A 15348-nucleotide genomic window follows, 5' to 3' on the forward strand; every position below is an offset into this window, starting at 1 on the left:
TAAGGGACCAGCTGGCTGCACGGGAGGCGTGGAGGGAATTCCACGCCGCCATTCGCTGGTGCTTAGGTGAGAAACTCGGTAAAATTAATCTTACTTCCTGTTGAACAGGTGTGAAAACACAATAAAATGAATCAAAGTTAAATTAAATTAGTCTTATACATATAATGACTGTGGAGAAAGAAGTGGAAAAAATACGCTACCATGCCAAGAAAGAACGCTTTCGGTGGAGGTACTGTTCAAAGCATTTTTGCTTTGCCTTCTTTCCATTTTCCTAGTTTTCCAAACTTTCTACAACGGGGGAGTATGTTATGCTCTTTTTTTTTGAGACGGAATGTCACTGTTGCCCAGGCTGGATGGAGTGCAGTGGCAGGATCTCAGCTCACTGCGACCTCTGCCTCTCAGGTTCAAGTGATTCTCCTGCCTCAGGCTCCCTAGTAGCTAGGACTACAGGCACGCACCGCCACACCCCGGCTACTTTTTTTTTAGAGACGGGGTTTCATTCTGTGTTGACCGGGCTGGTCTCAAACTCCCGACCTCATGATCCGCCCGCCTCAGCCTCGCAAAGCGCTGGGGTTACAGGCGTGAGCCACCCGCGCCTGGCCATGCTACTCTCGTAATCAGCACAGAGTGAGGGAGAAGCACTGGAGAGCACAGCGCGTGTGGCGGCGGGTGGCGCTGGGTGCCCGAGCCTACCTGCGTAGATGACGATGCCGACGACCGCGTCCGTGTTCCTGAGTGTGCAGCCCCGCAGCAGCAGGTTTTCCTTATACAGCCCGGCCTTCTTCCCATTGTCATGTATGCTGTGGAGCGACAGTTGGCCTGTGTCACGTGGCTGTGGGCATGTGCCTCATGTCTCCAGTGGCACTGCCTTGAGGAAGGAAGGCGCTGACCTAGTAGAAGTGAGGGGCCGCCGGGGTCTGGACTGGGAGGTGGGGATGGGGCCCCCAGAGTGGGCGGCTCGCCCTGTGGGTCTCTGTAAGCGCTGAGACGGAGCTGCTGCTTACTACTCACTGGGCGTCCAGCAGCAGCTCGAGAGACTGGGGTTTATTTATTTGTTTCACACATGGACTTGCTTTCACTCCAGGATTCACCACTGCTGGAAAGGGCAGACCCCTAACCGGCCAATGGAGGCTTGCTAGGCGGCCTCTGGACATCTCCTGCTCAACACAGACACTGTGACTCCTCATCACAGCCTCAAGCTGTCACAAAAATACAAACATCTGTCTACAAAAGGGGATGACATTGGTTTCATTGTTTACATCCTTTTCTCTTACAAGAAGTTACAATGTTATTAGAAATATTAATCCGTGTGGTCTGAAATGTGGTAAATTCCATAAGACAATTCTATACATTGTTTTGCTGCTATTTGGATTCAGAGGGACAGTCCAAGCTTAAGCTACTGGTTTTCAAACTTGTCCTCCTGGCCCGCTAAGGACTCATGCTGGCTGGGCAGCCTTGGGCTATGACTGCACAGGGACAGATGTGGCCCCAGGAGCCAGGTGCACAGGTCACGGGGGGAGGCCTCATAACCAGAACCGTAGCCCAGGCCTGCTGTAGATCCGGGCTTCCAGAGCCACAGCGGCGGCCCAGCCTAACCCACCAGGCAGGGCCACCAAGGAAGTGCCTTCCAAGAGACCACCTGTTCATAGCCACACCCCCTCCACACACATTCCCCACACTCTCAGTCCAAAGGCTTCCGGTGCGGCTGTTAGCGGGTCACCAGGGACCCCTGCAGGCCTTTCCCTCCTGCCCACTCTTAGCCTCCTGACCAGGGAAAGAACTCTGTGTCCTAGTGGAGAAGAGAAGCTAAGCAGCAAAGGCAAGGCTGAAATGCAAGCTGGAGGGATCAATTTCCTACAAGTCAGTTATTTAACAACAGCAAGCGTTCCGCAGAGCAGACGCAGGGGGCCGCACAAGGGCTGTTCAGCCAGCGCTGTGTCTACAGCTCCCTTGGCCTTTCCAAGACAGAGGGAGGTTTTCCTTTAAAGAGAGATTCAAGAAGGAAACCCACTTTGCCAGCCACAACATCGAGAGCCTGGCGGGCACGAGACATCCTTAGGTACTAAACCCTGCTCCACACTTGCGGAGTGAGGACACCTCCTACCACGTGTCTCCCGTGGACTTCTCCAGCGACAGCCAGCCAAAGCCACCACTGCACCCACTGGGACGGTAGAAAATAACAAATTGTCTCCAAGTTCAGGCTGTGCTTCTTAAGGACAAACCATACACTTGATAGAAACAAGAAAAATGTTCTGCATTAAGTGTTCTTAATTGTGACATTGACTTTTGAGTAACTACTGTGATTTCTGATAAGTCCAAGCCAGACAGAAACTTGGGACCTTATACAGGTGCACCGACCTATACGAGGCCCACACCCGAAGGACGAGCGGATGCAAGGGGACGGGAACGCACTCCTGGATGAACAGCCCCACATCAGAAAGGGGAGGCTGAAGAATGATGGCACCACCAGGTGCCCGGTGCCCGAGCTGGAGGCTGCCTGGGGCTTGAGAGAGACAGAGGCCTGGCCAAGGGCGGCAGAGGCCCAGGACCACACAGGCACGAGGCTCAGCTCCACAGAGACGCACATAAGAACGTGAGCTGTCAGCTCCCTCATCATGGCTGAACTGCGTCCCCTCAGAATTCAGCTGGTGAAGCCCTAACTCCCAGGACCACAGAATATGACTGTATTTGGAGACAAGGTCTTCAAAGAGATAATAAGTTAAAATGAAGTCCTTTGGCTGGAGGTGGTGGCTCACACCTGTAATCCCAGCACTTTGGTAGGCAGAGCAGGTGGATCACTTGAGGTCAGGAGTTTGAGACCAGCCTGGTCAACATGGTGAAACCCCATCTCCACTAAAAATACAAAAATTAGCTGGGCATGGTGGTGGGCGCCTGTAATCCCAGCTACTCAGGAGGCTGAGGCAGGAGAATTGCCTTAACTCCCCCAGGAGGCAGAGGTTTCAGTGATCCGGGATCGCGCCACTGCACTTCATCCTGGGTGACAGAGCAAGACTCTGTCAAAAATAAAAAAAGAGGTCCTTAGTGTGGGCCCTAGTCCATAGGACTAGATCCTTCTAAGAAGAGTTTAGGACACAGAGACACACAGAGCGAAGAGCATGTGAAGACACAAAGGGAAGGCATCTTGCCCTCCACAAGCCAACAGGAAAGGTCTCAGAAGGCACTAGTCTTGCAGACACCTTGGTCTCACACTTCCCAGCCTCCAGAACCAGGAGACAGCAAAAGTCTGTTGGTAAAGCCGCCCAGTCTGTGGCACTCTGCTTTGGTGGCCCCAGCAGTCACACACATCCTTTAACATTGAATTAAGCCACTTAGAAGGTCTCACGCGGTCCAAGTTCCCAGGTCTGCTGACTCATCAGACCCGTCTCTTCCCAATCAAACCCGGATGAGAGAAACATCTGGTGAGAATGCCGGCCATCCGCTCAATGTGCCCCACGCAGGCCCCACGGGAAGCGGCAGAGTTCGCCTGATACCTCCCGCCCCGTGTTTCTTCTCAGAAGGCGTTACGTTTTCCTGACCTCACCTGCTGTTGGTAAAGGGCCTCCTTCACCTTAGTCCCCGCACGTGAAGAAAGGGGAGGGCCAGCCACCATCAGAGTTGCCGACAAGGACCCGCAACTGGGGTGGTGTGGGAAGTAAAAGTTCCTCTTCCAAGTTTCCCTTCTTGTTAAAGAATAAATCATAAGTGTGCTAATAACTCTTTGTGAAGCCCTATCCTATGCAGCTGTTAGACACGCCATGCTTACAGGCACGTAGTACATTCTATGTCCTTGCACTTTAACCAAGATATCTGTGCTGGACGTGCTAACAGGCAGGTCTCCATTGCTTTTACCTGTTTAGAAAAGTTTTAAGTTGTGAGCCAATTGGGGTTTAGTTTAGATTGTGAGGTCTGGCTCCAGCCAGCAGAGATCAGACACACAGTAAGGACGACCCCAGATGCATCAGGGGTAAATCTGTCTGCTTCTCCTTTGCTCAGTGTAGTCTCGTGGCAAGATGGCTGGCGAGGGTACCCTTCCTGCAGTGCAGGAAGTAAAAAAAGTAAAAATTGCTTGCTAAGAGATCCTTTGTCAGTGCTAATTTTTCCTTGCGGCACTGAGCGTCCGTTTCCAACAGGTGGGAATCCTCCCCTCCAACGCAGCGGCTCAGGGCAGCAGTGCTCAGCGTCTCCTCCCCGGCCACGGGCAGGAGCGCACAGGCCTGGGCACCAGGGACAGCAGTCTCCAAGCTGATTCCTCCCCATCGCCTCCGGCAGCCAGAGCCCCAGACCCTCCTCCCTGCCGTGCCCCAGGTGGTGGCTCCACAGTGGGTCACTGCGGGTCCTTGACTCCTCCCTCATTTTACATCCATTCAACCTCCTCTGCACATTCACCTCCTCTGTGGCTGTTTCTTTAATCCGTGCCCCCTTCTCTCTAGCTCTGTGCAGCTCTTTTCTGGTTCAGGTGTCTGCATTTCTCTGCTGGAGCCTGCAACACACGTGTGCTGGCCTCAGCTGCAGAGGCATTGGGGCAGCTGCTCCCACGGGCACTGGGGCAGTCGAGTGCGCGTGTGATGCTCCCTGCAGGGCTCCTCACTGCTCCGGCTTGACGCAGGCCTGCCTGCTCTGTAGCCCCCGCTTGGTCCACAGAAGGGGTGGCTTCTGGTGTTTTCCGCCCCAGCCCCCCTCACACAGGACGCTCTGTCTGTTCTGTGCTGGCCTCTGCCTGAGGGAGGCTGGCCTTCTGGCCTGGGCTCAGGTGCTGCTGCCTTCAGGGCGGTCCTCCACACCACACTCCCAGGCCCTCCTGCCAGGCCGACCTGTGGCATTCCTTCTGCCTCCACTTCCAAACACGAGCTGCTCACGTCCTGTCCACTGCATACCCCAGTGCCCACCTCACAGCCTGGCAAACAGTGAAGGCTGCCTGGCCCTTGGTTTTGAGCTGGGTCCATCCAGTGTGGATGACAGGAAGGACACTGGAGGAGTGGGTGAAAGCAAGAAAAGACGGAGTCGGCCGGGCATGTGGCTCACACTTGTAATCCCAGCACTCTGGGAGGCCGACGGGGGAAGGATTGCTGGAGGCCAGGAGTTCGAGACCAGCCTGGCCAACATGGCGAAACCCTATTTCTACTAAAAATACAAAAAAAAAAATTAGCCAGGCGTGGCGGCGCATGCCTCCTCAGCTACTCGGGGAGGCTGAGGCAGAAGAATCACTTGAACCCGGGAGGCGGAGGTTGCAGTGAGCCAAGAACGCACCATTGCACTCCAGCATGGGCGACAGACCAAGACTCCATCTCGAAAAAAAAAAAAAAAACAAGACAGGGAGTTTATTCTGTACTCTCCGCTAGAGAGGCAGCAGTGGCTGGCAGTGTCACCCGACCAGGGCTACTCCCTGGTCATGAGTCCCTGAGGGCCACTGTTCCCCATGGGGCCTCATGGCAGTGACTGCTCAGCGGCTACTAATTCAGTGTCTGCTCTGTCCCCGATGCGTCCCCTCCACCCACCCACTCCAGCAGAAAGACCTTAGCAAAGATGTGCCCTTAGCAAATATCCCTCCTCGCCTATGTACACTGAAGTACACAGTCTGTTTCCCACATGGATCCTGCCTGAGAGGAAGGAATGATGGACAATTCCTGCCACTGTCAAATCCCGGGCAGAATCTTCTTTCTTAAAATAATAAGATGCTCAGGTTTCTTATTATTTCTTTAAAATAATAAGATGCTTTTGTTTATCTAACGAAAGTGTGGAAATTACCAAACTGTTTTGTGCTGATGTTCCAATATTTTTAAGACATAAATCTGTCAATTAAAGGTGATAAGGTGAAATTACAACATTCCAGTTTTAATGAGTCTGTTGTGGCAGTTCATTTACCTCTTGGTCTCTGGCAGTAAGGACATTGGATACAGCCCACACCAGGCTCCAACCAGACACCAGGCTGGAGGGGGCAGGGACCGTGACAGCTCTGTGTTAGTGACGGCCCTGCTGCTTTTACTAACCATTTCTCTGGAGGGTGTCACCTGCCAGGCCAGAGAGCGTACCCCAAAATGCAGCTGGTGCTTGCGCCGGCCCTACGTGGCTGTAAAAGGCTCCAGCTCAGATGCCTGCTCTGTGGGGCCTGCGGGCTAAGAAAGGAGAGCAAGGCTGGCTCTATTTGTATCCAACAAAATAGACTAAGTCAAAAACTGCCCTAAGAGACAAAAAAGAGTCAATTAGGCAGGAAGTAGACTAAGTCAAAAACTGCCCTAAGAGACAAAAAAGAGTCAATTAGGCAGGAAAACATAACAGTTATAAATGTGCGTGGATCCAGCATCAAAGCACCCCAGCATAGAAAGCAAACATTGACGATCTGAAAAGAGAACTAGGGAACCAGCTCTACAATGTGAGATGGAATTTGACACCAAGGTCAATGAGCCAGGAGTGTGGTCTTCACAGATGAAAGGTGATCCCTTATTATTTTTTTGGTGGAGCTGGCACCCCAAAATTACTCCATGAGCAGAGATACCATTGAACATTCTCCAGAGACTGCCCGCGTCCCACCCTTCACAATGGGTGCTCCAGGTCAGGATGTCTAGAAACCCTGCACCTGCTCTCTGTAGCCGCCTCGTGCCTGGGGATGCCCAGTAGTGCTGAGGATGGTGCCCTGCACACAAGCTTTTGGGGCAAGCCATCAAGGAGGCCTGGGGAAGAGGCCCCGGAGTCAAGAAAGACCTGAAAAGCCACAGGACACGGTTTGTGCCTGGAGAGTTGAGTATTCCCTCCCCAGATCGTAGGGGTAACACGCTCACATTTTGTTGAGTTTTACCCTGCTTTAACTGGCTCCTTTAACGGGTAATTTAACATTCTCTGTCTGATTCTCAGATAATAAGAGCAATTCCAGTGGGTGACGGGGCCATCGCTTGGCTGCAGACAAATTTCAGCTTTTGCCGTGCACAGTTCACTTCCGCTGGGTCATCCCCAGCCCCGCCGCCTGCCACTGTGTGCCGGGCACAGGCAGCAACACTGGAGGTGCTGGCAAATCAGAAGACTCAAACTTACACCGAAAGCTCTCAGAAACGGAGACGCTTTCAGAAGCAGAGCACCCCTGCACACTCGTGTGCCTGTGGGGAGGCCACTGCCTGGGCCACTCAGTGGCTGCAGGCGTCAGCGGCCCACGCCGTGCCTCAGAGCAGGACAGCGCCAGGACACGGCCCCGTGGGCTGCAGGAGAGTGGGCTGAGCCCTCGGGAGGTGGCTGTGGCGTGGCAGCTGGAAGAAGGTTTGAGGGCAGTGGAACATCACGTGCTCCATGCCCCATCACGGGCTTGCTCTCCAGGACACCAACTGCAGGGGCCCAGGCAGGCTACTCAGCAACTCCGTCCTGGCAATGCCTAATTCTCTTCCATGTTGCCCCCATGCCACTGACCACTCACACACACTCCGATTATTATGGAAATTTCCAGACACGAAGGTGGCCTTTGCTACTCCCTATCATGCGGCTTCAGCAAGCGCCAGCACAGGGCCAGGCCTGCGCCCTGATCCAGCTGTCTTTCCGTTTCGGAGCAGGAAGGGGCTGGCCTACTAGACACACTCGAGGTTATGCTCATAAACACAAAGGCAGGAACTTCTGTTGATTCAGTTTACCACGTTACATCCGGAGCCTTGAAGGGGCCCAGCACGTGGTAGGTATCAATAGATACTTGTTGAGTGATGGGTAGAAGCATGTATCCATGAAATTCCACCCAGCCCACTCCCGCTTCCACGTAACAGGGCCATGTGTGGTCAGCTACACGTGCCTGGCCACACCCATCACCTTCCCTGGGCCTGCTAGAGGGAGGAAAAGCGGGACTTCCTCCTCACAGATGGTAGCAGCAACCTTCTACTGACAGCAGGCTCTTACCCACCAGTTCCAAAAGCAGCCAGGAAGGCTCAGGTGCTGGGCAACGTTCCCAAACAGCTAGACCATGTGGCAGAGTGTTCAATGCATGTTTCATAAGTGAGCGTGCGTACACACCTGTCCATACGGTCACCAAACGGGAGGATGTGCGCGGCAGACGCGCGATACTCACATGCAGCCACGAAACCGAGTCAGGTCGTTGTTCGGCTTCTCGCATTCAATCACGCTGGTGAACATCAAAGGATTGAACTCGGAGACCTAAAATAAAAGCACGGAGAGAGACATCAGAGAAATCGGGCTCAGGCGGTCCCGTTCGGAGAGGCGCTTGTTTTTCTGTCTCACATCCACAGGAAGAACTCTGCCTAAGAATCTCCGTGGAAAGACAAGGCACCCACCTTCTCCGTTTTATAATAAATAACAGTTAATTGCTTTATGACGAGTGAAAATTGCGGGACGAGTGCTGGTTGCTGGCCAGTAAGTCAGCAGAAATGACTGCAGCCCTGTTGCTAAATGAGAGAACAGGAGAGAAAGCGAAGGCCACCAGTGAAGGAAACGGATGGGTGAGTCTTTGAAGACACGTGGCACTTGCCCATTTCTACACAGACTTAGACAAGCAAATTCCACCCGGAAAACAGGAACTCATAATAAAATCCTATTTTTAATGTACACTACACGATCTTCACGGATCTTTGATGAAAAAGACTTAAATAGCCAGCGTGTGAACCAACAATTTCTTTAGCATTCTGCTCAATTTAAAAAAACCTGACGACACACCACAAAAATGTCTTTAGAATTTTTCCATTGATAGATATAACACAGCCTGGCTCATACGAAAGGCTTAGGAGTGGGGGGAAGGAGGAAGAAGGGAGAGAAATAGAGTAAGCCTTTAGTGTAAATGAGTACAATTAGTGGATTTCTTTTTTATCAGCTCTCTGGTCAGGCCCGCCATTCTACTTAATGCATCAAGTGTCATAACACGGTAAAAAATGGAGGTGTCTGTTCACACACACAGAAAGTGAAGGTGGTTAAAAGTCACAGAAATGGCATCAACACTGTTGACACCACCCCAGGTAACTGTGACTCTGCCACATCCACACACTTCCCTGCACAGAATATAACTGTAAAGGTAATTACTCAACACTCAGTTCCTGCTGTTTCCCAGCGTAAAGCGTACATTAAAAGGAGGACACGCTAGATAATCATAGCTCAATTCAATAACTGAAATTGAAATGCTATTTTAAAAGGCTCTTCTGGAAGTTTAATTAGCCATCAGTCTCTCTTCTCCTTGGACTGAAATGGCCTCTCGCTCTATTTCCAGAGCGAGGCTCTGTTTCAAGGAGTCTTGTGTTTATTTAAAGCCTGGGGATTATCTTGAAGCCAATGGATGGCTTTTTCCAGGGCAGACATTTGCAGATACAAAGTACAGGATGGCCATGAAGGGAGTGAGTTCCAGAGAACACCAGGATTATTCTTGGCAGATGATGAGGGTAGGACTTAAAATATTCTGTCTCTGTTTATTATTCTTTCTCTCTAAGAAAAATGTCATGGGCATGGCTCAGGAACAGTAGGACATTCTGTCTCTGGGACTTCAGAGTTGTGTCTGTAATGTTCTACCAACAATCCCGTGCCCTGGGGATTGTGCGCAGGGCAGGTCCCTGGCATGGGACGCCTGGCTTCCTCTGCTTCCTCCTGGGACTGGGGAGGATTTGGAGGAGTTTCAGAATCGGAGGGATCTGTAGAGACGGGTATGGGCTGAATGGAGCCCCCTCATCTTCGTATGTTGACGTCCTAACCAGACGTAGCTCAGAATATGCCCTTACTGGGAGATGAAGCCTTTAAAGAGGTAACTACGTTAAAATGGGGTCATCGCCTGGACCCTCATCCCGCAAGACTGGAGGCCTCATACCAAGAGAAAATCAGGACCCAGAGACACACAGAGGGAAGATCATGCAGGACACAGGGAGAAGCCAACAAGAGAGGCCTCAAAAGAAACCACCTGCTGACCCCTTCATCCTCACATCCAGCTTCCAGACCTGTGAGAAAATGAACTTCCACTGCTGAAGCAGCCCAGTCTGCGGTGCTTCATTACAGCAATCACAGAGGCCTTCCTTGAGTTCCTCCTTTAAAAGGCATTTCATATCCAGAGCACACCTTCTGGATGAGGAAAATACATTGGTTATGTCTAACAACAGGCAATAAGGCAACACTCCTCATTAGGAAATATATGGACTTATCCTCCATCCCCTCATCTCTACCCCTGCCTCACTCCAAACCAGCTTTGCGGTCAAGCCTGAGAGGTATCCATCAGTCAGACGTTTGTCAACCTGCCCCCCGAGCACAGACAGAGGTAGAGGCCCCTGATCCACCCTTCTGCTCTGAGCACATGAACTCCATTCTTCTTAAAAGGTAGATATCCCAAGGCAGGCAGATCACAAGGTCAGGAGTTCGAGACCATCCTAACATGGTGAAACCCTGTCTCTACTTAAAGACAAAAAATTAGCCAGGTGTGGTAGCACGTGCCTGTAATCCCAGCTACTCAGGAGGCTGAGGCAGAAGAATTGCTTGAACCCGGGAGGCGAGGTTTGCAGTGAGCCAAGATTGCGCCATTGCACTCCAGCCTGGGAGACAGAGCGAGACTCCTTCTCAAAAAAAAAAAGGAGATATCCAACTGGGGAAGAGGAAGGAGTTCTAGGGATGGATGGTGTGATGGCTGCACAACAATGTGAATTAACTTAAGGCCACTGAGCTGCACAGTCACAAATGATGGCAATGCTAACGCTCACGTTCTGCATATTTTGCCGTGATAAGAAATTTCATTATGGCCATGCCACCCTGAATGCATCCAGTCTTGTCTGATCTTGGAAGCAAAGCAGGGTCAGCACTTAGATGGGAGACAGAATTTAAACATTTTTAAGCAGACATAAACAAACTCTGAGAATTGACTGGGAAGAAATGAAATAATCATCAAGCTGAACATAGATGAGAAACCTGGGACCTTTCAGTTACAGGTACAGAAAGTCTCCCTTGCCGGTAATTCCTGAGGGCACTGCCATTCTGATTGTCATCACCATCGACGTCATTATGAGTCTTGGGGGGCTTGCTAAATGCCAGGCACTGTGCCTAGTGCCCTCCTACTACCCTACAACCCTGCTAGAAAGTCAGCTTTTGCACCACCCTCAACTTAGGATCTTTAAGTGCCATGCCCAAGGTCACAGTGGCCTTGGAGTGACTGACTGGAGCTTCCTTGGCCTCTGACAGATCAGCTCAGTCATCAACCAAAACCACGGAGACGATCTGGCATTAATGGAAAAAGACTGTGCAAATGAACCAGAAAGTGTGTAACAGATTCTACAGAAACGTCCCAAAAAATTTAAATTGCTTTTTATTTTTTTAATTTTAGGATGGAGTTTTGCTCCTGTCGCCCAGGCTGGAGTGCAGTGGCATGATCTTGGCTCACTGCAACCTCCACCTCCTGAGTTCAAGCAATTCTCCTGCCTCAGCCTCCCAAGTAGCTGGGATTACAGGCACCCACCATAACACTCACTAATTTTTGTATTTTTAGTAGAGACAGGGTTTTGCCATGTTGGCCAGGCTGCTCTCAAACTCCTGACCTTGGGTGATCCACCCACCTCGGCCTTCCAAAGTGCTAGGATTATAGGTGTGAGCCACCACGCCCAACCTACATTGCTTTTTAAAGTTCGAAATTTCCAAAATTTAAGTTTTAATGTTTTGAAAACATGCCTCAGTTCAACATACCCTGATCTGATCATAAATACTCTCTTCCCATCTTCAGCAAGGATCGTGGATGTGGGCTCAGCAGAGCCTACCCAAAACCAAATAATCAGGAGCCTGGGGACCTGGTGCTAGTTCTTCTCACTGATAAACATGAGACTTCTGGCAAGTGAAGAGAGCACATTTGGACCCGGATCTCCAAGGTCTCTGCAGCCCTGTAAGTCCACAATTCTGTAGGATGCAGAGGCGGTTCCCGTTCATCCCTGTGCTTGAGACAACAGACTCGCTACTGCTGAAACAGCATCACCTGCAGGAGTGCCGCCCGCGTATGCCAGCTTCAAGCTGAGCACTCCCCTCTGCAGCTCTGCCACGGCACCCCAGCATCTCGGATGAGAGGAAGCCGACAACGCGAAGGGTGCACCTGCGGCAGAGCAGCACGTTCAGATAAATATCTCACTGGCCAGAAAGAAAGTGCTCATAGCTTCTGTTGTTATCTTACAAATATTTCTGAAGCTTCTTTGGGCAAAGTGAAACGCCTTTACTAGGTGGAAAGAAAGCAGAACAGTGGTGCAACAGAGAGCCCTCCAGCTCTGCCCTTGAACTTGTGTTTCTGCTACAAACTGCAGCAGCAGGTACTCCAGGGACACCCCGAGCCCCGTGGTGTGCTTCCACTTCCTCCCAATGCCTGGCACCTCCTCCAGGTAGAACAGCTGTGTCCCCTCTTCAACCATATGGGGGAGGCGTGTGTCTAATTCAGCAGTGCCCAGATCGCTGCTTGAATGAATGCTTTGATTCACAGGAGAGATCCTGTTACCAATCCTGTATTTCACATTTGCATTAAGTGAATTACTACCAAGTACTCAACAAAAGCAAATACAGATGTCTTCCCATCTTGAAACAGAAGCAATGATATTGGAAAGGGCATTTATAGTCCATTAAAGAGGATACTGTTACTTTTTTTTTCTATTATAAAAAAAGCAAAGACATTCCCATTGCTTCGGCCATGGTGAACACACAGCACAGGTGCACACTGGAGTCATCTGCAGGTCGGCTGCCAGCAGGGACCCTGCCAGCAGGTGGAAATCTCTGAGTGAGGCCATCTGTCTGGGTCTCTGGACGATGTGTGGAGAGATCTCATCTGCTGAGAGAACAGAGCGTGAGGGTGGCACCTGCCAGCCAGGCAGGACCACCATCTGCATCAGTGAGAAGACGCGGAAAACACAGACACTCCCCTGTCCTCTGCATCGGACCCCGTTCTGAAAACGCCATTTGTGTCACCTGTCATGATATTCCTAGATCACAAGGAGGTTGGGGTCCCCGTGGTTCACCTCCAGCCTTGACATCATGCCTGGACATGGTCCTTGAAGCCTCTCAGTGGACAAACACAATACCTCTGCCTACCTGGGTTTGGTCTCACCACCTGCTGTCTGTCTGTTTGTCCCTAGACTCAATGATCCCCATCTGATCACAAAAGTATTCCAGCTTATCAAAGCCTTGGTGACAGCTGCCTCCCTACAGGAGGAAATCCTCATCCCATGCAGCAGCAAAGCTCTGCCCAGGGTCACAGCGCTGACCTCCTCAGCTGCCACCCCTCCCAGTGCCCATTCCTGCCAAGCAGGGAACGCTGAGCAGGCCCAGACCTTTCTGGATGGCTTCATTTGACTTCTCATCATACAGCATCAGGCGAAGAGTGCTTCCTTTAGCATTTCAGGATGTTCTCTCTTCTGGAGAAGTCTTCCTGACAGCCCCCTGGTAGGGCAGGCAGGTGCCACAGCTCTGAACTTGCTCAGCCTCTAGCAGGCATCACACCCTGTGCTTCCTGGGTGTGGCTGGAGCTGGTTCCCATCCCTCCTTCACCAGACCACAGGTTCCCTGAGCACAGGTACTCTGTGTCCTGGAGACCATGACAGTGCCTGACACACACACGGTCAGAGGTGACGAATGCTCATTTCAGAAGGATCTCATGTGCCACAAGCTTCCAAATCACCCCAGAACTCTGTGCTGGGCTCTTGGGGACCCAGAGTCCCTGCCTGCTGCACCATCTGCCAAGAGGGGCTGGTGAGGCTTTTCTATGCTTTGGGAATGCATAGTTCCTCCTTTTTTTTTTTTTTTTTTTGACAGACTCTCGCCCTGTTTGCCTAGGCTGGAGTACAGCGGTGCAGTCTTGGCTTACTGCAACCTCCAAATCCCGGGTTCAAATGATTCTCCTGCCTTGACCTCCTGAGTAGCTGGGACTACAGGAACCCACCACCACACCTGGCTAATTTTTGTATTTTTAGTAGAGAAGGGGTTTCACCATGTTGGTCAGGCTGGTCTCGAACTCCTTACCTCAGATGATCCATCCGCCTCAGCCTCCCAAAGTGCTGGGATTACAGGTGTGAGCCACTGCGCCCAGCCCATAGTTCCTCTTTTTAAAGTGTGAGCACTTTTCCTCTGGTAGCAGTATAAAATGATTTCTTCGGAGCCTCTAATCCATCCCCTTAGCTCCTTACTCATTGATCATGGGTAAAGAATACTTGAATTAAATTAAGCAAAGCATTTTTATCCAACTTAATGGAATATTATTATTACTATTAGTATTTTGTATTTCAGTCTGATTTGTATTTACCACTGGACAGTCAGTGCTGTGGAAATTCAAAGGAGGATGGACGGCCCGATCCCAATACTGAATGAATGAGTTAATTTACTTTTTCACTGCCAAGACTGTACTGTCAAGTGAACACTTTCAATTTGCTAACCTGAAACAGCAAAGTAGTCTGTCTTGTCCACCACGGTCTCCCTGGACACCTAGTGGGTACTCAGTCAGTTATTTATTGAATAAATAATACCCAAGTGAAAGTGTCCTGGTGGCAAGAGACAGGAAACGTACAAGGAAACTTAAAGTGATAATGTCTCCAAGTTCCACAGATTCAGTGTTACTCTAGGAGCTTATGCCCTGAGACGAATGCTGAATAGAAATGACCATGAAACCCATTTAGACAGCAATGTCGTCTATAATAGTGGTGTCTGTGACTGTATTATTTAAGATGTCCTAAATATGGAAGTGATAAGTAGGGTGGCCCAGCCGCTCCTGGCAGGACACTCCACTGCGCGTCACACAGTTCGTGACGGACTCTGTGAGTGCCGTGTCCCTGCCTGACATGGTCCTCATCTCCAGGGTGACAAGCTGACAGGGACGATGAGGACTGGCATCGGGTGGCATCGGGGCCTCCGCAGTCTTCTTTCAGAATCAACTTCACACACGTCCACAGGTGGCTTCTGGGAGGCTCACGCCCGGGAGAAACTGATCAAGCGGTGTCTGGGTTCTGCCTTCTTTTCCTAACCGCAGATTTTCCTGCTGCAAACAGGAGTGTTAGAGATCAAGTGGTCCTCCTTTAGTTTCTGAGCAGAAAGCCAGCTTTTCCCTGGTTCAGTTCTAGTCGGGAACGCAGGCGCCAGCCCTCCCTTGCGCTTCCTGTCTTTCATCTTTTGTCCCCTTGCCTCCTGACTGCTGCACAGGCAAAAAGCCTTGGTAGATGGTGGTAAAATCCAAAGGCTCACAGAGCTGGGTTAGAGTTTGAAGTCTCAAAATCAAAAGGCTTTCTTTCCCTCCTGGCCCCGAGCGCTCCACGCTGTTTCAGTGGGCTGTGGCTGCCAGCAAAGCCTTGCTTTCTCCTCTGTCAAATGCACCTAAGAGTATCTAAGAACTGGCTGTGCATTCAGGCAGTAGGTAACCAAAGTTGTTTCACAGAACACCAAATTCAAACTGAGATC

The 15348-nt window shown here is 50.9% G+C and overlaps 2 protein-coding genes across 2 annotated transcripts in view; both read right to left on the reverse strand.

Annotated features, from left to right (window-relative positions):
* The window catches only part of ATP10A (ATPase phospholipid transporting 10A (putative)), a 67511-nt gene extending 57500 nt beyond the window's left edge, over positions 1–10011 (reverse strand). Inside the window, exons 1-3 of the mRNA XM_064367819.1 lie at positions 9897–10011; positions 8036–8121; positions 694–800 (exon numbers count right to left, since the gene is read on the reverse strand). Coding sequence (XP_064223889.1) covers positions 694–800; positions 8036–8121; positions 9897–10001 — 298 coding nt within the window. The 5' untranslated portion in view covers positions 10002–10011. The remainder of the gene's footprint in view (positions 1–693; positions 801–8035; positions 8122–9896) is intronic.
* Positions 10012–11127: 1116 nt separating this feature from the next.
* The window catches only part of LOC105715299 (phospholipid-transporting ATPase VA-like), a 96800-nt gene continuing 92579 nt past the window's right edge, over positions 11128–15348 (reverse strand). The window contains exons 3-4 of the mRNA XM_064367758.1: positions 12627–12764; positions 11128–11157 (exon numbers count right to left, since the gene is read on the reverse strand). Coding sequence (XP_064223828.1) covers positions 11128–11157; positions 12627–12764 — 168 coding nt within the window. The remainder of the gene's footprint in view (positions 11158–12626; positions 12765–15348) is intronic.

This window comes from Aotus nancymaae, unplaced genomic scaffold (genome assembly GCF_030222135.1).
Source record: "Aotus nancymaae isolate 86718 unplaced genomic scaffold, 86718_ANA_hifiasm-v0.15.2.pri h1tg000075l, whole genome shotgun sequence".
NCBI classification, from domain to species: Eukaryota; Metazoa; Chordata; class Mammalia; order Primates; family Aotidae; genus Aotus; species Aotus nancymaae.